At 36.4% G+C, this 27,256-nt stretch overlaps 2 protein-coding genes across 3 annotated transcripts in view; one reads left to right on the top strand and one right to left on the bottom strand.

Moving 5' to 3' along the window:
• The window catches only part of LOC140137574 (sarcosine dehydrogenase, mitochondrial-like), a 56,021-nt gene extending 35,153 nt beyond the window's left edge, over positions 1–20,868 (top strand). For both annotated transcript variants that reach the window (XM_072159293.1, XM_072159294.1), the window contains exons 11-18: positions 653–794; positions 1,240–1,323; positions 7,890–8,003; positions 8,808–8,946; positions 10,019–10,277; positions 11,954–12,210; positions 13,057–13,225; positions 14,515–20,868. In XM_072159293.1, coding sequence (XP_072015394.1) covers positions 653–794; positions 1,240–1,323; positions 7,890–8,003; positions 8,808–8,946; positions 10,019–10,277; positions 11,954–12,210; positions 13,057–13,225; positions 14,515–14,821 — 1,471 coding nt within the window. In that variant the 3' untranslated portion in view covers positions 14,822–20,868. The remainder of the gene's footprint in view (positions 1–652; positions 795–1,239; positions 1,324–7,889; positions 8,004–8,807; positions 8,947–10,018; positions 10,278–11,953; positions 12,211–13,056; positions 13,226–14,514) is intronic.
• The window catches only part of LOC140137575 (histamine N-methyltransferase-like), a 93,456-nt gene that overhangs the window by 31,427 nt on the left and 34,773 nt on the right, over positions 1–27,256 (bottom strand). The gene's annotated exons all lie outside the window — the stretch shown is intronic.

The raw sequence follows: 27,256 nt of genomic DNA, 5'->3' as shown, positions 1-27,256 counted from the left end.
ACCTAATTTTATGTATGAAATATGCACATTTAGACCGCTACGGTACAAACGACAGTCCGTCTTGATCAAGTCTAACATCGTCAGGCTAAAATCTCCTCAATCTTGAGCGACTGTCGAGGAAGTCTATTTCGAGCTATTTTTCCAAGATGGCGCCCATCGACTGCCAATTATTCGGACCCTTTCCGGCAAAAATACAGCTTATTTAGCCAGTCTCATCATGGGGTCATCGGTTATAATATTTTCCTATCATATTGAGGTAACTCCTTAGCTACTTGGTTTTTCAAAATATGATAGTAATGGAAAGAAACAACCAATTGTTCGCCGTTTTTCGCCATTTAATTTTTTTTGAAACGATGACGTAAACATGCCTCAACTCTTCCACAGAAAATACACTCCTACACGTACAGGGGTACAGCAATGCCATCACATGCATGATCGTGCATTGGCTGTGTGACCATTGGTGACTGCCTTCATTTGCGCAAACGAGTGGCTTATCCTATAGTATATTAGTACTCGAGAATCCTTGATGACACACTATACAATGACACTGGAATGAGTCGTATGAGTTGACTATACTTTAACCAATTAAGAAATAGTGGCTCGAAAGAAAGACTCATTCACAATCTCTGATCAACTTTTGTGTTCTCTGCAGACGTTTTGCCAGATTCTTGACCAATAACTCTGGATGGATTAAAGAAAGGAGCCATGAAGCTTATACCAAGAATTACGCCATGGTATTCCCCCATGATGAGCCTCTTGCATCAAGAGGGATGATAAAGGATGCCTTGCATGAGGTGAGGAGTAAACGAGTTTATACATTTTGTAGTATTGGTTATTGATTAACCCCATGGGTACTACTAGCCAAATTATCTGTCTCTTAAAGAGGAATACCTGTCAGAGCAGTTCTGGGGTGAACCAAACCTGCCTTGTTATCAAATTAATCAGTGACAAGGTTATCTCTGAATTTGACAGGTGGTAATTGATGTTTTAATGTTATTGCATTAATTAGCCCCTGTCAAATTCAGAGATAAACTTGTCAATGATTAATTTGATAACCAGGCAGGTTTGGTTTACCCCAGAAGAACTGCTCTTTAAGAACTATTTTGATTGGTTACAAAGAGGGATATATCATGTATTGAGCCAATCAGAGATGTGGTAAGAATAATCAGATGGGTATTAAGCTTCAATTGCTCAGAGATCTATAATTTTGTATAATTTTTGTGTGTATCAATTTGACAGGAATTGGAAGCTGCTGGTTGCATTTACCAAGAAAGACAGGGCTTTGAGAGGCCAGGATGGTTTTCACCAAACGGACCTGCTCCTGTAAGTAAATTCTGTTTTAACTGTCTTTGGAGAAATCATGTGAAGTTGCACCTTGCAAATGTGATTTTAATATCACAGAGCAAAACTCTTTTAGGTTCATTTCATTTGAATGTAGTTAAATTTCATGTTATTTACAGTACATTCAAGAATCATGAATAAAGGATTGTTCGATAGATAGATTATGATTTTATTAAATTCAAATTGGGGGAGTCAATAGACAATGTGTCCATTTGTACGGACAAACAAACATATTAATAAAAAATGCAGGACAAAAGTCAGGGATATCCGTGGCAGGAGCTAACCAAATATTGACTTTTTAGTGAGTCACTGTTGTGGTAGCTGACGGTGACCTATAAGTCTGTTTGTTCTCCTTCACCACAGGCCAGGAAATTAGTCCAGAGCAAAATCAGGTTAGGTTCCATTTTAAAACTATAAATAAAACAATTTTTTCCTGGAAGTGGCTAAATGACCCTAAAAAATCACAGAAAGCTTCAAAAATCTGATAATTTTTTGTTAACTTATTTTGACAATTTTCCTAATTTTTAGTAAAAATAAATTCCCTTCAGCTCAAAACACCAGGTGTTTGTAATTGCATACAGTTAAAAATTAAACTGCAGATAAATAACAAATTTGAGCTAATTGCTATAATGAAAGACAAAGATAAAAACAATTTATCGCGTCTGACGTCATATGTCAATCAAATTCGAGCACGGTTTGTTTACAAGTGCCGTGATGATGACTTGCTGAACGCGGATTTATAACCGGACGCCTTATTGTTAATTTTGCACCTTTCAACATGCAAACCATCTCAAAAGTTAGGTCTTTATAGTAGGAAACTTTCTTAACCGAAGGCACCATGTCCACAATGCCTAGAAAAGCTGCTTTTTGCCTTGTAAAAGTACGTAATTTTTCGCCATTTGCTGCTATTCCTTTTCTCCGATCAGCACCAGATAGATCGGTCTTCCTTTTACGCGCTGATTAACCTGTGTAAACCAATCAAGGATCGTAATTGACAGTGACATCAGACGCGATAAATTGTTTTTATCTTTGTCTTTCATTATATCATACATCATCGTGAAGAACAGCTAATTGGATATTAAAACACCACCTGCAAGAGTGAATGTAGAAAAATACAATATTTGCCAGCTGGCATGTAGACAATTAAATATTCACACTTTGGGACTTTTAAATACACATTATTGGCTCTGATATCAAAATGGATATTTGAACATGGATATATGAACATGAACAGTTATAGGTAGGGAGTGGGGGACAAGGTTATTGAACTAATGTGAAAATATCATGGGATGAAATTGGACCAGTGGCGTGCACAAAGGGGGGGGGGGGGGCAGGGGGTCATTGCTGGTCATTCAGGGAAAATGTTAAAAACGTCAAAATTCGGGGGGAAACGTTAAAAACATCAAAATTTGCTCCTAATCAGACTCCATTCAGGGGAACTGAACAACCTGGCCCCCCACTTTCAATGTGCTGCGCACGCCACTGAATTGGACCATTAAATTCTAACGGTGAACACATGGAAAATAATATCAGTGCTGATGTTCAAAAAACAGCATTATGTCAATCATGTCGGTGATGAAAGATTATCTGACTGCATGGATAAGCATATGAATTTAAACAATAGACAATGTGACCATGACCATGTGGGCAGACAAACAAACATACTAACTAACAAAGATAAAAATGTAGGACATAAACCAAGGAATATCCCTGGCAGGAGCTAAGCAAATAGTGAGTCACTATTGAAGTGGCTGCATGACCTATAAGTTTGTTGTCATTCAACACAGGCCAGGAAAGCTATCTATTTTTGACATATAAACCAGCAAAATGACCTTTGTGTAGCAAATAATATGTAAAATTTGCTGCCTGGCCTTTTCTTTGTGAAAATCAGTACATAATCGTGCATATTACAAATTTGAGCCATTAGATGTCATACCTCATCGCAAAGAATAACTAATTAAATAATTAAATAAATTAATACAGCAACCTGGCATGTAGAAAAATACTAAATTTGCCACCTGGTGTATAGAAATTATAAAATTTACAAAAATGAAACACATTTCTACTATCATCTATCCAAGCTCCAGTGACACCTCATTAATTTCTGTGAGCCGTTGGATGCATTGAAATAGGTTTTAGCATTTACTTGAAACTTACTTGAAAAAGCAATATAACAGAGCTGCAAGTGCCCCTTCAGTGAGCATAGGACTTGGGCCTAATCCTACCCAGGACTATATGCATGAGGTCACTGGAATTAGAACAGATAATAACTGAATTTGCATTGCGTTTCAAAGAAAAAGGAATATATACATACATAACAAATATTTTACAAATATAATCTTCTATAAATAACAGCACTTAAAAGTGGCCATTTTTGTGATGGAATTACTGAGAGAGTATTAAATCTTATCTGATATTAACTGATTTCCTTTTGCATTTCCAAGTGAAAGAAATGCAGTCATAACTAACAACTATTTTACAAAATATGTGATGCGATCAAGCAAAATGAGTCGGATGTTGGGAATATTGATTTTGAGATAATAGTCAATAATAGTATTCAATATCCTTTGTATTTTATTGTTCTGAGCTGCACTAAAATGGTCATATCTCTAGAACTGTAAGTCTAATTATGATGGGATTTTCAGCAAAATAAAGCTCTGAGAATGACCCATGTAATAAAAGTAAAAACTGAATTTTGATTTTGATCGACATCGGACTCATTTTGCTTGATCGCATCACATATAATCTTCTATAAATAACGGCCCTTGAAATTAGTTATATTTGAGATGGTCATCAAGAGAGTATTAAATATTACCACTAAAGGATGGTACAATCAACAACATCAGTATCAGTAGGAAGCCCATATTTTTCTCATTGCCCCTGGGGCTGGTAGATATATTATTTGAATTTTGTAAGTCAAAATGTACCTGATAACGCACTAATGATATTATTTACACTGTGTTGTTATATGGGACTTTTGAAAGCACATTTGTGCCTCGAATACCCGGGCTCTAATATCAAATTCTAAAGTTGAATGCATGGAAAATAATATCGGTGCTGATGGAGTAGCATTAGGCCAATCATAGTTTCTATTCATCGAGTGCTTGCCATTCCAACCTTGGCGTTGGGTGTCCTTTCTCCTTTCACGACTGCAGGCAAATGTATGTATCAGAGCTGTAGTCATATCAGTTAGGATAATATGCCAGATGGCTTGCATACATGTGTAACAATTTGTGTGCATAGAGCTAGGAAATGGGTGTCATTGACCTGACAGTCAAAGTAATCAACACCTGGTATTAAACATATTGTCTTTGGTGACAAACTTGTATTACCGTATTCGTCCGAGTATAGTCCCACCCGTTTTTTAGGTGAAAATTTTTCAAAATTGGGGGGATTATACTCGAATTTCAAAAAAAAAAAAAAAAAAAAAAAAAAAAATTTCAAAAAATTTTTTTTTTTTAATATGAAAATTTATAATTTGTATTCATGTCATACTCTATTAATGATTTCAAAATGCATTGAATTTGAATGCATTTTGATATCATTAATAGAGTATGACATGAATACAAATGATCAATTTTCATATTAAAACACAAAACATCATGCAATTTTTTTTAGGTCAACCATGAATGATCCTAGCATTTAGGTCTAGGTCCAGGGACACTCCAAAACCGAAAAAATAAATAACTTAAAAAAAATGTAATGTGGAATCACACAGTTATGTGATAGGTTTTATCTAACTGCATGCTAACAAGGAAAAAGGATATCACCTTTTGGTATTGATAATTATAGTTGGTGCAGGTGTTTTATTTAAAAAAAGAAATAAGTAAAAAATCAGATTTTTTTATTAAATTTTTTGATTTTCTTGCCTTCCCAACCACATAACATTTGTTAAAGTCAACCAAAGTGGTTCAACACAATGCCTAAGCTAAGAGTTGGCCATTCCATTTATGAAATAAAAATCTAACAAATTATCAGTCAAATTCAAAATCTTGTTGATGTAAAATCTTGAATAAATCATGTAAATATTAGTGAAAAATCAGCCGATTTCTAGTAAAGATATCCTAACTGGTAAATGACCTACAAAGGGTTCTTTAAGTTATTTGATAAAGTGATAAGGAAGTAGTGTTGTTGAACAGGAAAACCTTCATATGTAATTCCAAAGGTCAAATGCAAAACCTCATGTAAAAAGTGGGCCCCAATTACAAAACCTCATAATATGTGCAATTTTGCTCAAATTCTACTTTTATGTGTCAACTTCAAGAAGATGTCCCAACACGCCTTCAGTGTTGCCAAAACTTTTCAACATCAAGGCACGGCACATTGACTCGCCAGGCCGCGGTAAAGGATTCTCAGTAGCCCAATTTTTTAAGCTTCCAAAAAAGCGCCCAATACCCGATATTTGGGCAGATTTACCCGAATTTAAAACGCAATACACCCAATTGGGCGGAAAAGCACTTGACTTTAAAACTTCCGGTACTTACTGGTAAGTTACTGACCGATCAATAAATGGTCACAAAACCCACTGTAATTACAAATTGGAGCTCTAGAGACTCAAAACCGGGCTAAATTGAAAGGAAAATACATCAACTTCTACTGCCGCGGCCTGGGACTGGCAAAAGTAGCCATGATTTTAGGCAAGTAGCGGCATGCTTTTTTGAGTAGCGGCAAGTGATCGCCAAGTAGCCCAATTGTGCGTCTAAGGCGCGGCGTTGGCATCACTGCACACCTTCTGGTGCTTCCCTTTTAACCATAAACTGCATAAGTGTATCTAAATAACCAAATAACAGAGACCATTTTCTATGCAAATCCTGTTAATTTTTAACCATTATTTGCGTCTCGCACAAAATGGCAAAATCGTTACATATGAGGTTTTGTCATTGAGAACAATTAGGGAAAATAAGGGAATCAAATTATTTAGCAGAAATATTTGTTTGTGCTTGAAATTGATACAAACACATATTATTTAATTCTTTGCGGATTTTAGGTGCAATTCCTTGCCAAGTATTAACAGCTCTGGCATGGAATGTGCGCAAGAGTACTTTAAAGTATAATCAGACCTGAAATTTTTCCTCTTTTTAGCTGATTTCCTCTTTTTTTATTCCTGAAATTTACACATTTGTTATTTTTTGGCTCAATTTGAGCTTTTTTGCATTATTTTCCTCTTTTTTAAAGCATTTTCCTCTTTTTTCACAAATGGTCAGTTACTTTCAGGTCTGTATGATTCCTGGTAATATGTATATGACTATCATGAACAAATTCAAATTGAGATGATAGATGAGATGGACCGAGGTTTCTCAATCTCATCAATGTCTACACTTCAAGAATGTCTCTGGAATTTAAAACACCTGGTTCAGTTCAGCATTTCATTATACTCGACATCTGTTGGATATGCCATATTTGTTTATGATCTAGTAGTACTAAGCTTACCAGAGCGATTTATAAATGTTGTAGGGTACATGTAGATATTATAATCAGGGATATAAAGGGATAGGCATCGTAGCTATTACGTAACACACCGAATGATGTAGTTTAACTCTAGACAATAGGCGCCATATTGCAGGAGGGTTAGAGTTCATAGAGGAAACGTTAAAGGTTAGTAGATTAGGTCACCCAGGCACATCACTAATGTGTTTCACGAGTTGTAATACCGACAGGTAAAAACATTGATTTTGTAAAATTCTCCGATTTTTAAAATTACTAAATAAGGTTAGTACTTCAAACCATTCTTTGATGAATCTATGCAATATGACGGTACTTTTTGAAACCTCTAAGAATCAATCTTAAACATCTTCATGATATTCATATTTTTGCGCATCGTCAAAGCATGCTCTTGCGCTATCCACAGACTATCCGGTGGAAACTTCAAAGCAACGATCATGCGTTAATATTTACAAAATGGCGAATGATGTAGTTTAACTCGAACAATAGCGTGACCGGCGTGACGTAGTTTTTGGCATTGTTCCTATATGCACTTTCACCCTCCTGTTATAATGCAGTAGGCCTATAATGATAGTAATAAGCCTATAATGATATGCAGATGCTCATGTGGCCATGTGAGCAGTAGCTTAGCTGTGATTTATTTTGGTAGAAATTGTCAAAATATCATTGTTTTCAGCTAAAAATTAACAGGTTTGATTTGAATAGAAGAATTGTCTTAAAACTCCTCCAACAGTATACCATATGATGACATTAATTGGCCAAAGATTCGGTATTATATTTCATGGATATTATAATTCTGAAGAAAAAAATTAGGCACTACAACAATCAGGGTTAAAAAAAATATATATTTTTTTTTCCCACTGTAAATGTTTTATTCATCATAAAAAGAGTAAAAAACCAAATGATTTTGGGCCTAGCGTATTCCCAGATCCCTTGTGTTCGCTAAAAAGATTGCGCCCGAGCCAGCCCTCTAATTGGATAGTAAAATTAGCCGGCACTCAACTTGGGCTAGCTATAACCCTGACAATAATTTATTTATTTAAATGTAGTGGCGTTAAACAACTATTGTTTGTTGATAATTGAATATGAATTTGTTTTTGGTGTAGGTGCTGAAGTATGACTATTATGGATCTTACGGCATTGAGAAGAATGCCAACTACGAGTATGAGCAGAGACTAATGGATGATTACACCTTTGATTTCCCACGCCATCATGATATTGTAAGTGTATTTATTTTTAAATATGTTCAAAGTTTATTTAATGAAAAGCTAATAGCCTGAAACTGTTGTACCCACTGAACAATACGAAACAAATATGTATTTTAATAGTATAAAAAAAAAATATAAAAAAAACCTTCTGATAACATGTACTCTACATAGAAGGAGAACCTTATGTCAGTGTCTTAAGCTAGTCACCCATCTGCCTGTGGTAAGTTTGCTCCTGGGACGGGCAAAATGAATGCCTTTGACAGATGCTACATTATAATTGTAGGTGTTAAGAAAGGCTGTTGACCTTTTTAGTAGACCAGATTTGCAAACCAAGGCCATAACAACAATATCTGAACTCTTTGAAGCCCGAATATGCTGTAGAAGTATGGTAAAAGTTTTGAAGGTCAAATTCGGACAGGCAATTTTATTCAAATGATGGGCAAACCTCAATTTCCAGCTAAGACCCTGCCATAAGTTACAAATTGATATGGCCGTTTTGTCCATAATCACACATACCTGCATGATACCTGTAGTTTTGATACATCATGCAGCCTTGCTGGTCGGGGCATTGACTGCTCAATGCTCATCAATAAAGTTTCAACTCCCTCTTCAACACATAGTCCTCTTCATAATAAAACTTCATTTCCTCCCTTCCAAAACATACCCCGATACTCAATAGAGGGACGACACCTTTCTGTTATTCATTTTGGTGCCGTCATACAGTTAGTATTCAATCATTTATCAAATTCTCTGGTACTTACCTGAAATAACTAATTCCCTTTTTTTGCTATGATTTGAATTCCTTCCTTGAACCAGATTGGTAACGAATGTCTAGCGACCAGGAACAATGCAGCAGCTTTCAACATGTCTTATTTTGGCAAATTCTACCTGGTTGGTCCTGATGCCCAGAAAGCTGCTGACTGGATCTTTACAAATGACATGACCAAGGCTGATGGTGAGTATAAATTGATGCTTTTTAAATTCTAGGACTTCTAGTCTTGTGGGCGCTATATGAAAGTGCTACCCATGCACGGTAATCAGCTTGCAAAACAGACCATAAATGCCAAAACTGTTGGTAGCAATTTGTGCACCCTAAATGGCATAACTGCAAACACTTAATACCCTAAATCATTTAATCATATTCCTCTAAATGCGTAATATTACTCTAAAAGGGGAACATTTTGCTGGGGTTTAATTCCGCGATTGGAGCTCAAACCGCGAAAATAACACCTTATGAATGTATGCAACAATGTATTACAAGTATAGGGCAGGACTTGGCAATCGCGAAAATAACATCCGCAAAAATGTCTCTCTTACTCTAAATCGCAACAAATTACTGCTTGCGAATATATATATATATATTACAGTACATGAATGACAGATGACAAAAGAGACTATCAATGTGAATATAGCCAAAAATAAATAAACATCTATGCCAGCTGTTTGCTCAACATGTCAATAAGCGCCCACCCAGGGTATTTTCAATTTGCTAAAGGGTACCATTAATGTTGAAGTAACTGATAGATGTTGATACAGTGAAATAGCTTGAGGATTTGAAGTCCTGTGTAAACTTGCAATACATTTACTGCATCAGAAAAGCTACTAGAAAGTCTCGGGACCCTATTATAACATAGGTAAATTTGTTTCTAATAAACGGCCCTTACGTAAAAATTAGGTAAAGCAGGTAAAAAATAAGCGCCCATGCACCCAAATTGTCTTTATAAAACGCCCTGGGCGCTTATTGGAATGAATACGGTAAATCTATTTAAGCAAAATGTTTTTGATTTTCTTATGCCTGCCGAAATTTTTTTATAGGCTTGGGTTTTCACGTTGTTCATATCCTATGTCCACTTTCATTCATTCATATGACGGGGGTATTTTGAAAAATTACGTCACCCTCATATTCTTTTCATGCTTTCTGGTATCTGAACCCAATACTGTTTATATGCATATATTTAATCCGACCAAATATCCATATGTTTTCTTGTTCTTAATCAAGTTATTTGTGAATATTTTGTCTACTGCAGGTACTACCTCATACACCTGCATGCTGAATCAATTTGGTGGTGTTGAGAGTGACCTAACAGTCAGTCCAATCCAACCTGGTGCTGGTGGACCCCTGGAACCAACCTTTGAAGGACGTGGCTTCTATGTGGCCGCTGGTGGAGGCAACTCCCAACACAGCTTGACGCACATCAACACTGCCATCCAGGACCAGAAGTTTGACTGCCGGATGCTGGACCACTCTACAGATTTGTGTATGCTGAGTGTTCAGGGACCCAAGAGGTATCCACAGTATGAATAGGTCTGACCTCATCTGACCTGACACAGGTCAAATGATCAAAGGTCAAGAGAGTGATTGAGCCCTTTTGGGGGGCTCATCTACTAGTTCCTCTATTTAAAAGGTACAGCGGATTTTATCTACCTTTCGCTCAGGAGTTCACTGATATATGATATTCCCATTGATCTGTCCTCGCGGTTGTTTGGTTTGATCATTTATTAATTTTTATAACAAAATATAATATGTTAAATTTTTCAATATACACATATTTTTTATCTCTGTTTAATATAGGTTTTTTGTTCTATATCAAATTATTCATCTTTTTCTGCTTTTTTTGTAATATTTTTTATTCTATAAACTGCAAATTGAGGGTGCTATTTACAATGTACATATATTTAAATTCAAATTAGCCAAATAATACGAGTTTTTTCTTGCCATTTGTAAGCCTTTTTTCTGATGTTCTAATACCATTATACATGTGTCTACCCCTGTAAAGATGCAAACAAGATTTATAACTCCCCCCCCCCCTAAAATAAACACGACTGACTGACCCAACCTTCTCATTTTTCCCACTTGAGGGCAACATCACTATCACGTAGATGCCTGTGCCTTTTAAGGCATAGGCAGTTTCAATCAATTATAAGTATTCAAAGTGGCAGCGATTACAAAATGACCAAATTTAGTTTATCAAATAAGTTCTCAGTATCACAGGGTTGCCTGTTGCTTTGCAGAGTCATCATGACATAGGTGTAAGCTTTGTGGTGAGAATTTGCAATAAATAATCCCATTAATCAGGGGTGTGAGAGTTCAGCTTTTAAGCCGATTTCAGCTTTTTTTAGTGCCAAAATGTACACATTTTTTTTTCCAGCCCATATTTGGTGTTTTTACGCTGTTTTCAGCTTCTTTTTTTTTATAGTAATTTTCCTCTTTTTTTGGTCTGAGGTCTCTCACAGCCCTGTTCAATGTAAATAAGTATTAGAACTCTGAGGTGAGATAATATTTTGTCGTAATGTGCTGTTGTACAGTATACCTGTGGATGTTTAAGCCTGTACATTGTACCTTCTCAACCCTCCTGTCTGGCCTTAACTGTTTCCCTTTTCAATATATCTGTTTTTATGTGTATTATGAATAAATTATGAATAAATTTAAAATTATGAAAGTAACAGAAGCTTTTTTAAGATTTAAGAAGTAGGTCGTAATAAGTAATAAGCCTGCAATATTATTTTGTCGTAATGTGCTGTTGTACAATATGCCTGTGGATGTTTAAGCCCGGCCATTTTGCCTTTTCAACCCTCCTGTCTGGCCTTAACTGTTTTCCTTTTAGGTATATCTGTTTTTATGTGTATGATGAATAAATGTGAAATTATGAAAGTAACAGAACCTTTTAAGATTTAAGAAGTAGGTCGTAATAAGTAATAAGCCTGCAATAATATTTTGTCGTAATGTGCTGTTGTACAATATGCCTGTGGATGTTTGAGCCCGGTCATTTTGCCTTTTCAACCCTCCTGTCTGGCCTTAACTGTTTTCCTTTTCAATATATCTGTTTTTATGTGTATTATGAATAAATTTGAAATTATGAAACTAACCGAAGCTTTTAAGATTTAAATAATAGGTTGTAAACTCGTAATAAGTCGTAATATTTACCTCATTTTTGCTCTCATTTTGTTTGTCTCTGATACAGTCGTGACATACTGCAAGCCCTCACCAACACAGACCTAAGCAACGAGAACTTTCCATTCTCTACACATCAGATCATTACCTTAGCTGGCCATACGTTGAGGGCGCTACGCTTGACATTCGTCGGTGAGCTTGGCTGGGAGTTACACATACCCAATGAGTCGGCTGTGCCTGTCTATAAGGCTGTGATGCAAGAAGGAGCTAAACATGGCATTGTGAATGCTGGTTACAGGGCCATTGAGAGTCTTAGTATGGAAAAGGGTAAGTGGTTTATTTGTATTATTACTTACAATAAAAGAAAAATTTGGTTGACACAAATGTTATGCACATGCAGTGCACTTTTTTTGTTAGCCCTTCCGAGAAACTCCACTGTAAAATATTGCTGTGTGGGGATCCCCACATCTCCTCCACATCAGCGAGTTTGTTACTTTCCAGCATTTAAGAATGCAGGTTCCCATTGATACACCTGATTGGATAGGAGTAATCGAGATAATGTGCTATAGACAAATCCAATTTCATGCATTCCTACACCTCAATGGCAACCATAGCTGGGTCCCCATCAGGTATATCCCACCAAAAATATGAAATGATGCTTCCTTGGCAGGGATTTTAAACTGTATTTCATCACCCGTTTTACACGTAGACAATAGTATGATGAAAGCTTACAACACAATACAACATAACATCAATTTTTATGCAGCTATAATCCACCCAATTGGGCAGTCACAACACCAGTTTGGTGCACCGGGGACCCAGTCATGGCAGACTAAATTCTGACCATCACGTGGCTCGTTGGATTAGTCTATACTCAAGGGCACACAATGGTGTCACGGGGCTCTAACCCACAATCTGGATGCAGTGGTCATTACTTGAAGCCGGTGACCTCCCCCTGCACTTTCACCCTTCCCCCTCAATCAATAATGGGAGAATTGATGGAGTTGATGGCAATGTGGCTTAGATTCAACATTGAGAGAAAGGGGAGATGTCTGTCCAAATCCAAGTGTACCAACATTTCATTGTAGCTTTGTATCGTTAGGGGATGATAAATGACTTAACCAAACAGTAGCTATTAAAATTTTGTCTCTAAATATTATTCATACTTTTCAGGTTACCGACATTGGCATGCTGATCTTAGATCTAATGACACACCACTTGAAGCAGGTCTTGCCTTCACATGTAAACTAAAGAAATCCACACCATTCCTGGGTAGGGAAGCTATAGAAAAACAAAAGGCTGATGGTATCAGGAAGAAAATAGTATGCTTCACCACAGACCAGTAAGTTGTATTATTCATCTTATAACAAGATCTAAGTATATACTGCGGCCAAAAAGTAACCAAACATTTTAAACAAAAGTAGTTTCTTAACCCCATGAGAACTACCTGCCAATTAACCAAAAAGAAGTTTTCATTATCAATTGGACCAATCAGCAACATTGTTAGAAAAATTTCACCACGCAAAAAAATTGGGGTGAATTATTTGCAAAGCTCTATTCTGATTGGTGATTAAAATGAAGATATCATGTAATTGACCAATCAGAGGCAATGTTAGATTGACAGGTAGTCATTGGCATTCAAATAAGTATAGCTTAGTGGAATAAAATCGCATTGTGTCGAATAAGGTATCAAAGTACGCAGAACAAAATTCTCCATCTGTCAACTACTTTATTTTGCAATTTAGATATAGTGTTTATAAGATATTGATTTTGTTTAAGTGTTCAGATACTTTTTGGGCACAGTATAGATTATTCTTCTCTCTCAAGTTGGCCCAGGAAGAAAAAATCACATTCTCATAATTTGATCCTGGGATCTCTGGAATTGTGAAAATATAGACGAATATTTATCCTTGGGTGAAAAATGTTTATTTACTTTCCTTTAAACTTGATTCAGGCTGACATCACAAAATGGGGAATCCCCAAAACACACATGTGCAGTTTTGCAGCAGTTCATCTTTAAGCTGGTTGCACACACATACAATTTTTTGCAAAGGGGACAACATTATATTATGTCTGCAATAATTTGAGAGCTATGCAGTGAAGTAATAAAAGAGGCAAATTTCTTGTGTCAAATTCAAGCTTGTTCTGATATTACTGCATAAAATTGTTTACTTCACATGAAAGACTACATGTTTACCATCTCGCCTCTCAAATTGTGGAATTATTCAAGAACTTGCTGTTTTTGTATCAGAAGCAGAAGATTTTGTAAATGAATAAAGGGCTTTCACATGAACAATTTAACCCCAATTGCAACCATTATTATGTTTTGATGAATCCAAGTGTATGAAAATATTGGATTCAAAACATAATAATGATAAAATTGGATGCTTTGCGCCCAATATTTATTGGTCTTGCTATGTGTTTTTAAAATATTGGTCTCGACTAAGTCTCGTCCAATATTTTGAAACTCGTAGCTCGACCAATAAATATGGGCTCAATCGATCCAATTTGATATCAAACTTGGATCATAGCCACGCTGTTGGTATGGTAATCGCGAAAGCTTGTGGTTTCGAGAACCATTTTTTTTCTAGCTTAACTGAGAAATAACAATGTAATTTCTCTATTCCACAGACCCCACGGCCCAATCCTTGGCCTTGAAACCATCTATCGCAATGGTGAGATTGTCGGTTTCATTCGTCGGGGAGCGTACTGCTTCGATCTTCAGAGAAATATGGGATATGGTTACATCCAGCGTGCAGATGGCGGTAAGGTGACCAATGCCTACGTGAAGGAAGGCGAATACCAGATAGACAGAATGGGAGAGTTATATCCAGCGATGGCGCATGTCAAACTGCCTTTTGATCCTGAAAACAAACGTGTAAAGGGTGACTACAGTGATGTCTTGGCTGATAAAGTAAAGGAGGAGTTGCACGTTTAAAAGAGAATATATTTTTGACCCACAGACTTTGATTTGTATCTGCTTGAAACTGTGCATACAAAAAACTGCAAAGCTGTGTGAGAAAATGAACAATTGTGAAAATTGATACTTCTAAAATATCCTGCTTCACAATAAAATGAAGTAAATTTGAACAATCATTGTCATGATTACTTCATTAATATACTGTATATCTTCATTTAGCGCTGAAGCAACAATAAAACCATAGCTAATCAGTGGTATAGCCTGCTTTTGTTGAGATGGTTGGGGGTCCAAAATTGATAGATATATACCAATAGTTTAAAACTTTTTTTGAAAAGACTGCCTACCAATTCAAGTTAAACCACGCACAGTTCGAAAAAGTGACAAGCCAAAAAAAATATGAATAAGAAAAAGAGGCTTGTGGTTTTTTACGTTTACATTGGAAAAGCTACTGTTCGAAAAAATTGGAATGATTACAAATTGTTAAATGTACATTTAATATAATTGTATTATAACATATTGTGTAGTAATTAGCATATTTGACTCTTTGTAATTAGAACAGGGCCCTCAGGAAGAGCAGCACTAAGTGCTGATGAGGCTACCCTGTATAATCAAACTGTAAATAAAATAAATAATAGGGAATTCTATCATCTTGAGATAGGAGATATTCTATCATTACAGTACACTAAGTGTGGCAGCAATGAGTCCCACCCCTTGGACTATGCCACTTATTTTATGTATGCAACTGAAAGGGGGAAATTGAGTGGTTCAGTACATTCCAGTGTTTGCGTAAAATATTTAACACATTATTTCACTACTTTCACTTATGGCACATAATAGCACCAACAACAAAAATTCCACTACTTTCTCACAGTGCACAAATGCATCAATGGCACAAGGCAATGGCAGCCATCTTGGATATGCGGGTAAGAGAAAATATATACTACAATTACTTCATTAACATTTTAAATGATTATTCCCTGTTCCGCATTAACAGTTTTAATATCCATGCCATGGTGCATGAAGTTATATATTTCTTGTTAAAATGCAGTTGTTGTTTGCTGTATGAATTGGAATGTTTATATTTCCCCTGATCTGTTGCTTTTCAGAAAAGATCATGTGTTTTAAGGATACTTAATCCAATTTGCTTATTAATAATATGCTACTAAAGCCATAATGTATGATCTTTTGATATAAAGTTGGTTAATTTTTTTCAAACCCAATTTTATGGCATATTTGTAATGTTTATACATGTCATTCCAACTTACACCTAATTGGATTCAGCCAAGTTCATTGTGTTTTAGGACAGTGGAGCAACTTTGAAGTTAAGTCATAACCGAAACAGGACACCACAGTTCAGCGGCTAAGATAGTAAAATGAGGTTTCTTTCATTTTACCTAATTAATTTGGCTTAAAATGACCAGAAAATATGCCTGACAATTGTTACTAATAATAGTTTATATTATAATACTTGGCAAAGAATAACCAAATTAAGATTTGACTGAAATTGTACATTGAAGATTTAAAACTAAGATTATGCCCATGGTTTTAATCCAATCTGCTTGTTATTAATAATATGCTATTTTAAAGTTTCATAATTGTGTTTTATTGTTATTCTGGCAGTGATGGTTATAATGTTATGTTGGCTGATCAGGGTTCTGTAATTAAGATTTGACTGAAATTGTACATTGAAGATTTAAAACTAACTCTTCAGAAGAGATTATGACCTGAAGTGTTTTAATCCAACCTGCTTGTTATTAATAATATGCTATTTTAATGTTTCATAATTATATGTTATTGTTATTCTGGCAGTGATGGTTATAATGTTATGTAGGCTGATAAGGGTTCTGTACTATGAATGATACGATTTGTTTTGGCTTCACCATTGTAATGCTGAAGAAGAGAGTGTGTTGTGCAAGTCGACCTTCTTCGTCTCCTCTTCGTCTGACTCCACCTGTGGTGTTGGAGAGTATCACCGTAAGAGTAAGAGGACCCAAAAGTGTTCCAAAATGTACGATAGTGGGGTAGTGGTGGCTTACATAGCAGTGGCTCCAGAACCGGGGTGGGGGGGGGGTGGAGGGGGGATGCCTATGGAAAAGTACCATTGGGCCCCCCCATCATTTTGGCCAGGCACCATTGGGCCCCCCAATATTTAACATCTTCCGGAGCCCCTGCATAGCCATCTGCTACTTTAGCTGTCGTCTCCCAATCTACTCGTTGCTATAAATCACTGTATAGACGAATCCAATTTCACACATTCCTACACCTCAGTGGCAGCCATAGCAGGGTCTCGCTGGGTCTATCCCACCTGAAATGTGAAATGATGCGGCCTTGTCAGGAATTTTAAACTGCATCACATCACCCGTGTTACACATAGACAAAAGAATGATCAAAGTTTACAATACAATATGATATAACATCAATTTTTCAGTGGCTTTAATCCACCCAATTGGGCAGTCACAACACCAGTTTGGTGCGCCGGGGACCCAGTAATGGCCAAGTGAATTCTGACCATCACTAGGCTTGTTGGATTCGTCTATACATTGGGCGTAAGCTTCAAAGCGAAAAGCTTCAAACACTTGCTCAGGAGAGTGATTCAGTGCTCTCGCTGTATGCTGTATACTTATGCAATGAGTAATCTGTTGTCTTCCTCATGGCTCTCCTTAGGTGGTACTACACCCCTTGATAAATTTGTGACTATTTTTGCATTTGTCTCAAAAACTAATAAAACACTGGTAACAAAAGTTATGTATATTATAGGGGCAAGGAATCCAGTTACTACACTGGAATTTCAGTGACAAGACAGGTAGTTATTGATTTATTGATCAAATATTGGTTTCCTTATCTTTGACTGTAACTCCACAACTGTTGTCTGTGCTGAAATAAAATTTTCAGTGCAGTAGTTGTAGTCCTTGCCCCTATAATATACATATGTCACCAATGCGCTATAATTTTTGAGAAAAATGCAAAAATAGGCACAAAATTTGCCAGGGGTGTAGTACCACCTTAACACTCCTCTAAATAAGTTTGGGGCGCTGTGAATTCAGGGCCGCTGTGACCAGAAATCTGGTCTGTTAAAGTCGCATACCCGGGGGTCTGTGATTTCACATACTTTTCACTTGTTTCAATTTTGGCAGCAATTAAAACACTTCCATAGTCTGTTTGTGTTTGGTAAATTAGGGAGTTAATGAGCTTTTTGCTTCAAATTTATCTGTGCAAATTGGTTCTGTGTTTGATCCATGTAGTTGGATGCACAAATTGATGGTGGCTCATGTGCATAAAAGTTGCTGGTTGGGCACTTATAGGGGAATGGGTGGTTAAGGTTGGTCTGAACCCTGGAATTATGGAAACTTTCGGCCTCATAACTGCTAAATTGTTGGTCTAAAGTATATAAAAGTATATGTGAGGTCAAATTTGGGCCTAAATGCTCATTTTTGGCCCAAAATCCCCCAAAACGGTTTTTTGGCCCACTTTGTTTTCGTGCAACGTAAAAACAAAATTCTGCGGCCAAAAATTTTTTTTTTTATTAATTTTTAAAAACTAGATAAAAATATCAAGGAGCCGTTTTTTCGCCCAAATTTAAAATATTTTTGGTGAAGTTGGTCAAAATTCAAAAAAAATTAAAAAACAGCTCCTAGATATTTTTAGCACAAAAAAAAAGTGGGCCAAAAAAAAAGCGTTTTTTGGGATTTTGAGCCAAAAATGAGCATTTTGGCCCAAATTTGACCTCACAGATGAACTTATCAAGTCTTTGCCATTCTAAATATGATTATGTATACTTTTATATACTTTACACCAACAATTAAGCAGTTATGAGGCCCGAAAGTTTCCATAATTCCAGGGTTCAGACCAACCTTAATGGAACGAATATGGCAACCCAAATTATAGTAAATGACATGAGTGGTATAGACTAAAAGGGGAAAGTTTTGGAAGAGCTCTTCAATTTTGCTATATATTTTGTACAGCTGTAATTGTTTGTTATATATCAAATTTTAATTGTGATGTTTAGTGTATGGTATGCAGATTCAATGAAGTGTTACTTTTATTACTTGTATGTTTTATATCATGAAATTTGATTTACATCACTCGAAAATCTTGTTATAAAGAACAGTTGTGATGATTGGCTGAAATACCATTACCTCCAATCGAAATGTATCTTCTGCATTTATTAGCAGTGACTCTAAAACAGTGCTTGGATGTTGGATCTTTTCACATGTGGCTCCGATATATTATGATATAGTCTTCACATTTCCGTAATTAATACAGATGTATTGGTGGTGTAGTGGTATGATTTTTGCTTGGGGTGCGAGAAGCACTAGGTTTAATTCCAGGCAAGGCGGACTAGAATTTTCTTTGTCTTTTTCTGTCCATTTTTAACCCAAAATGCAAGGCATGACATTGATTCTTTGTAAACAGCTTAAACCCGGGCTAAAAAGCCCAAAATCAGGCTGAACATAAACGAAAACGTGTAAATATTGGCTGTAAAAATGTAAGGACACCTATTGTAGGGAAAATATCATGTCTAGTCTGTACTCTTTGGTATTTATGCAATCAGGGTGGCATTAATTTTTTTAATAATTTATATATTGAAATTCATTTCTTGGTGGTGGCAGATTATGTTATTTTTATTTTTAAATGGTATTGTGTATAGCTATAGACAGGGAGGGGGGAAATGTTTGATGAACTATATGAGATGCGTGTATGATAAAGGAATTATTTATGTCATAGTTGTAAGTAAATTAAGGCCGTTTATGTCATAGTTGTAAGTAAATTAAGGCCGTTTATGTCATAGTTGTAAGTAAATTAAGGCCATTTATGGCGTAGTTGTAAGTAAAATTAAGGCCGTTTATGTCATAGTTGTAAGTAAATTAAGGTTTGTGTTTAGTGCTGCAAGAGTTTGGAATAATTGGCACTATCCCAAGAGATAAAGATTTAGTGTAAATATTAGAATCAAGGGTGCTTGGCCAGATTGGCAACCCCCCCCCCCACTTCACCGCCATCAAATTGCAGATTTTGATATTTGTTGAAAGCTATAGTTTTCTCAACCTCAGTGAACATTTAGGCCTGAAATATATTTTGTTAAGACAAAATAAACGAAAACATGGTAGTTTGATGATTACCATCTCAGAAGTCTTGGACCGCTCTATGAGCCACTAGGAAGTTTTTTCTAGAAAGCAATTTGAAACTTGTAATAAATATGTTTGGGGAATGGGCCTCAATGTGAGGTAGAAAACACAATGTCAGGGATGTAGGTTTTCAGGCTTTTGCCTTTTTTTGTAGTCCAGATTTACGCAAATTTCTTATATTTTCAGCCCGTTTTAGGGCCATTCTGGTCATTTTCATACCATTTTTCAGGCTTTTTGTCAAAAGTGGACTTGCATCCCTGCCTAATCTACCCCAATCTGGTCATGTACCTTTAACCCCATGAGAACTACCTGCCGATTGGACCAATCAACAACATTGTTAGAATAATTTCACCATGCCAAAAAATTGGGGTGAATTATTTGCAAAGCTCCCTTCTGATTGGTGATTAAAGTGAAGATATTATGTAATTGACCAATCAGAGGCAATGTTAGATCGGCAGGTAGGTAGTGCTCAAGGGGTTAGGAGATTAGGGTTAGCATTAAGGTTGTGATTTAGTTAGATTAAGATGTTAGGATACTATTTTAAATTTTATTACCTTCTCAATTAACCCATTGTTTAAAAAAATGGGTCAAGTGCCGTAACACATTCTGTGCCTAGCTTTGGGCTAGTTGTTACACATGCAATATTTTTTGTGTGTGTTTTTAGTTATTTCTAAGTTCAATTTATAATTTTGACTGTACATTAGATTATTATTAAGGAGCACTGAGGATCAAATTCAAGTGCCATTATGTGAATCTGTATTTGAAAACAAGATTCACATTGGCAAATAATGATTTGAATATGAAATTTGCTCACTATTTTGTATTTCATATTAATGAATTCTACTTTCTATGGTGTACAAACTGAAATAATTGCAATAATTCCAAATATTTTGTATAGACCTGAATAAAACAGATTTTATGCAAAATAAATGCAATGCAAAATTTGACTCATTGTAATTAATCTGTGTGTGAGAGAATTGTGTGTTCATTTGTGAAAGCATGGATCCTCGAAGAAAGGGATGACCAACAGTGGTATTATCTTTGTTGCTATGCTGGTTTTGCCTCTATAAAAGTTTTATTCAGATTTCCTTTTACAAATTTAGCGTACTGCTAGCCATCCAGCATGTATTATTTTGCACAAGGTCCAATGCACACGCTTGACGTCACACACATATACGCGATGGTTAAGCTGTCAAAGGATATCTGAATAAGACTTTAGACCTTTCTTATAATTGGGGTGAACATCAATATCACATGATCATGTGATACCATTTTTGACCTCACTTTTATTATTTTATAATTATATGTGATGTGATCAAGCAAAATCAGTCGGAACTCGGAATTATTAAATTTTCAGTTTCTTATAGGATAGGAAACAGCACTTAAAGCTACATTTTACTGAAATTCAACAACCAGTTCCAAAGATATGAGCTATTAAAAGAGTTTCCAAAACAACAGGAAACAAAAGGAAATATTTCCTTTGTTTGGTTATATCTTGAGTTCCAACTGATTTTGCTTGATCGCATCACATGTGCTATCAACATGATATTGATGTTCATTCTATCAATGGTAGGAATATACCATTTGTAAGAATGGTCTGTACAAAGGATGACTATAATAGTATGTGGCACTATGTGTTTGCTATATTCGTGGAAGAAATGTGTTTTTGCATCCTTAAACCTGAAGTAATAAAACTAGAATCGGTTCCCTTTTTCTCTATATGAAGAGCTTTGTTGCAAAAAACCTTACATACACTTTCCCAATTTTGAGAACACATAAAAAAATCACTGATATATTGATGGGCGTTAACAAAAGCAGTTTTGGTGGGATGCTTGGGTAGGATGAGCATCCCGCCAAAAACTGCTTTTGTTGAAAACCCCCTTACCGTATTGTTTGTAATAAAGGGGGGCATTTATTGAAGGTGAATTGTCAGTGAAAAAAACTTAAAAATTGGGTTAAATTTCCCGACGGTGCTCCTGTAGAGGGATTTACGGTTATATTAATGGCGACACCCATTGAAAATATCATTTTTGTGGTAAATACATCAAAATTACACCCGTAAGTACATCATCAAGCAAGAATTTCTACCATAATTAATTAGGCAATGGAATGGATGGAAGTGCGAGTCATAACAGGTTTTGTCCATGCAATTTACCGATCGTCCCTGACAAGACTGACTGATGCCAGTTTTAAGCTTACTCAATATAGCATGGAATTTTTGTCAATTTTTCACAGAAAAATTGGAGGGGGCGTTTATTAGAGGGGGAGCATATATTACAAACAATACGGTATATCAGTAATTGTTTTGTCCTGAAAATTGGGCAAGTGGATGTAAGGGGTTTTGCAACAAAACACTTCATATGTCCCTTTAGTTCCAGCAGGAAAGTTGAAAAAGAAGGAGGAAGAACGGAATTATATCCTTGAGATAATCCCGTAGGTTATCCTGTCGCACCTATTCATAGTCCTTTATTCTCAAGTAGTTACACATCTACTTGAAAGTAGCCTTTGATGTGATGTGCCTTGCCGACTACGGTTGATTAATTTTCACTCCAGAATTGATACCATATCCAATGTTTCTATAGATAATTCCTTGAAAGTATGACACGTGTGTGTTAAGTACCTGATGTAGCTCTGCAGGGATACCGCACGTGGATACTATAAGAAAGAAATGTAGTTTTGTAAAGATTCCAAAAAAATCCGCCCATTTTGGAATATATATTAATTATTTAGGAGAGTGTTTTAGGATTTTGTTAGAAACGGGATGATTTTTGATCATCTATATTTTATTGTTTTAATGTATTTTCCTGTCATTTCCTGCAAACCTAATAAAGATATTTTGATAATTGAAAATAGTCTGTATCATAAATCGTAGAGGTTGAAAGCGTAACCAAGCGTGCAAAATTATTATTTGCCATGGAACTTCGGTCATATTTTATTTGAAATAAACTGGATGTTAGGATCTGCATGCATGGTATGGTATTGATGGTATACAGACACTGACCTTTCCCTAAAACCAGTAAGCAGCAACTTGTGTATCACACCGTCATGGGTTCGAACCCTTTTGTTGTATTTTATTGTTAAACCTAAATAGCGTGATTGCTTTTGAATGAGCGGCAACACACATATTTTGTTTGAGGATAGCTGGATCTATCTCCTTCTTTTACATCTTCTCTGGTTCCAGTAACTGTAACTCGTCATATCTAGAGTTACAGTGCACTCTATTGAGATCTATTCCACAAATAAGAAACATCACAATATGTGGGCTCATTTTTGGGCTCTAAGGATGTAGCTGAGGAACTCTCTCAAGGACAGTTTGGGCATGCACTGATGATTTTAATCCCATTGTACCAGGGTTTGGGCGTGCGTGGATGATTTTAATCCCACTGTACAAGTCTATACTCACAAAGTTGAAGTAATAAATCTACATTGATCTCATCTTTTGGGTGGGTTCAAAATTCCCTGAGTTGGCAAAACCTGCAATCTTCATGGGAGTAATTTACTTAGTGCAAAAGTGGTCAAAATATTGCTCTGCAAAATGTCTTGATTTTCATGATTTGGATTTATCATACTGAGCATAATTTTACTTGTGATGTTTCTACACTGTGTAGAGAGGGTCTACAGCATCTCTGAGGTAAAACTGACAAATACAAGGTATATTTCTTGATGCTTGAAGTTTGGATTTCTTAAACGTACAGTGCATCCCTATGTACCGCTGCAAGACTTCAGGTCCGTAGATGTCATTATGTTTATGATAAAGACTGAAGTCTTGCTGGCAGGACTAATGTCCCTTATGCTTCCTACAAGGTGTCGAATGTCAAAATGGGCCATAACTCTGAAATTGTTCTGTCATGTTCTGGTTGAGTCAGCATTGCCAGATATACAGCCTGTCTAAAAAAAAATTGTGCAAGTGAAAAGCGCCTCCTGTGCTGTGGCAATTAGAAAATACCGTTGTGACATCAACGTCAAGGGCGCAGTCTTAGCTCTCAAGTGCCGATTGTTGGTAATCCCCAGTGAGCTCAAAACAAACATTATTTTCTCATCCAAAAGAATGAGAAAATTAAAATTATTTCCATTTTGGCCGTTTCTCACCAAAATGTCCGTTTTCTCATCCCAAACTTCCTCTAGTGTACATGTACATTCATAAAAGTGTACTCAGTATTAGCCTTGTATCAAGATGGGATTATACAGCTTACAGAATAAATTTTGAGAATAACTCTTTTTTGTGTGGATATCTACTCAAACATATAACGAAAAGAGGATGCTAGAATCACAAAATACTTGTGAGTTGAATAAAGTAGATAAATTTCAAAAGAACTGGTTGTAAATATGATGTAACAGGATTTACAGGAATGTAAAAACACCAATAAAATACACTAAGCCAAAAAAGAAACTTATAATTTTTCACAAGGTCATATCTTAAAATCCTCTCCATAAAAATGAACAAAAATTGCACACAGGATTACTTCAATACTCTACTCTAAACACTGGTCAGTAACCAAACAGTTGTCCAACTGACACAACAGCAAAATACACTGACATGCAACACCTTCCTGGACCACATTCACAGCGCAACAGATTTCTTTGGCTGGGTTCCAATTTTTCGCCTGTACATGAACAAAAATTACACACAGGATTACTTCAATACTCTATTCTAAACACATGTCAGTAACCAAGCAGTTGTCCAACTGTCACAACAGTAAAATACACTGACACGGAACAGCTTCCGGGATCACATTCACATGCGAATAATTGGAACCCAGCCAAAGAAATCTGTTGCGCTGTGAATGTGGTCCAGGAAGGTGTTGCATGTCAGTGCATTTTGCTGTTGTGTCAGTTGGACAACTGCATAGTTAGTGACATGTGGTTAGAGTAGAGTATTGAGGCAATCCTGTGTGTAATTTTGTTTAATTTTGATAGACAGGATTTTAAGATATGACCTTGTGAAAAATTATAAGTTTCTTTTTTGGCTTAGTGTACATACACATTGCAAATGTTGGCTCTTTCATTTCTATCATTTTTATAATTTTTTTTATTGCGATTCCTATCTGGCACTAAACCCATATACAAATATTAATATGCGATATACACAATTTATATCATGATATTGCACAATATTTCATAGTTAATACACTTTCAATTTTGCCACCTTATCATAATCCGTTTACTCGATACACCTGTCAGTTACCCTTGAGTGAAAGAGGTGTTGAATATGTTTCACCCCAAAAACATTTTTGAAAAATGGTGGATATATTAGGAGGGCTCAGTTTGGGTAAAGCATGCTTTACTTTAAGTGGACTTTGCCCTCCTATTGTGTCCGATCCATCATTCTTCCCAGGCTTATAGATTAGACAATGTGTGTGTTAATTCCTCAACACCCCTCCCACTCAAGTGGAATTGGTGCATGAATGGATTGGAATAAATAGATAAATTATCTATTATAGTACTATATTAAAATTGTTAGTTTCACTACCATCTGGCTATATAATTTCATTAATTTGGCATTATGCATAGTTTTATGCTTACTTCTGACCGAGCCGTTAAAAGAAAAGTTATTTGCTGTACGTGGACCAAATATTATACCTGATTGCTCCGTGAACTAATGCATATAGGTGATCCATCCAGCAAGTAACTCTTCTCTGTTCTCAAACAGTTTGGGCTATTCCAGATGTATTCCGCACCCCCCCCCTATGGAAGACACTTCCGGAATTTGGGGCTAAATTGACAGCCGAATTGCATGTCAGGAAAAACCCATGGAAGACACTGCCGAATTGTGGTAATATGTCTAATATGGCCAGCCGAATTCACGTAAATGTAAATGTCTTCCATAGGGTTCCAGCTGGAATTAGAACATTTTTTGTTTCCAGCCAGAATTCAAGTAAAAGTCTTTCATAGGTTAATCGAGATGGTGATCATAAGTGAAGATTCTACTGGAATTGGAGTATTTTTGTCCATTTTCCAGCCGGAATATTAAGAAATGTGAATGTCTTCCATAGGCACATCATGGCCTTTCACAATCCCCACTCTTGTTTTTTTCGCTTATTTTAGCAGCCGAATTTCACCTAATCTCAATGTCTTCCATACCCTCCAGCCGGAATCTTTGCTAAAATGACTGCTGGAATTCTAGACACATCTCAATTCCAGCTGGAATTGTATTTTTTAAATGTCTTCCATGGGGGGGGGAGGGGGTGCGGAATACATCTGGAATAGCCCAATATGACCATTTTAGTTTGGCCCTAGGATATTTTGGTATTTCGAGCCCTGCACAAACATGTGATCACTTCCTCTTGTAAACCCATAACAATGTCCATGCGTTGTACACATACTGGAAATTTGTGCACATTTATAAATAGCATGATTTATTGTACAGAACTATTATTAATACAGCAAGTTGTCAATTTAGGTTCATGATCTGAAAATTGCAATCAATCATTAGTTTATACAATAATTATAAATAAGTACAAATTTTACAATTTAGTCATGAGCATACTGATTTGGCATATTATGAGTAAATACAATGTAGTAAGGAGACAGTGTCAATAAAAGTTGGAGTTGAAAATTTAACCATTTTGTACAACATTATGTAGTAAGCTTAAAAAGTTACCTTTTCAGAGTCTGAGTTGAGCAAAGACGTAGCTTGCGACGCCATCACGGCGTCTTCATTCAGCGTAGTGATTACACTCCTCCGGTCACCTGACAAGTGGCAGCAGATCGTCATAGATGGCGGGCAGGTCGTATCCGGCATCCCTGTTGAGTGTAGGTCTTTGGGTCTTGATCTCTAAGGCTTCTCTGATCTTTCGGTTCCAGAAGTGGTCCTCCCTACCGATAACTTCAACATTGTCCAAACTGATGTCGTGCTGGTGATTAGATTTGTGTTCACCAACCGCTGTCAGAGGAGCTGTGGTTCTAGTGTGTTCTTTAACCCTAGTGGCTAGGGCTCTTGCTGTCTCTCCAACATAGGTGTCCGTGCACTCGGGGCAGCTGATTTTATATATCACTCCACATTTATTGGCGTCCGGGTTTTGTCCTTGGGATGGACAAGAAAGGATCTTATAGTGTTGACCGGCTTGTGGTAGGCATTGACCCGTGGTCACGGAAGATGTGGGTCAGCTTTTCCGACAGACCCTTGACATATGGGAGGGGGACATTGATCTTTCTCGTTTGGACGGTAGTGTCTTTGAGATCTTTCTTCTTCTTAGGCTTAGGCGTTTTGAGCATCCAAGTCTCGTATCCATTCGCTTTAAGCGCAGATTTGATATGGTTTCTTTCTTGCTCTTTGTCGTCCTCGGAGGTAACAAGTTTATCAACTCTGTCCAGTAGCGTTCTCACGACT

Source organism: Amphiura filiformis, chromosome 17, assembly GCF_039555335.1.
Source record: "Amphiura filiformis chromosome 17, Afil_fr2py, whole genome shotgun sequence".
In the NCBI taxonomy this organism is placed as follows: Eukaryota; Metazoa; Echinodermata; class Ophiuroidea; order Amphilepidida; family Amphiuridae; genus Amphiura; species Amphiura filiformis.
Note: the sequence above shows the minus strand (reverse complement) of the source record. Positions and strands in the feature narration are given on the sequence as shown.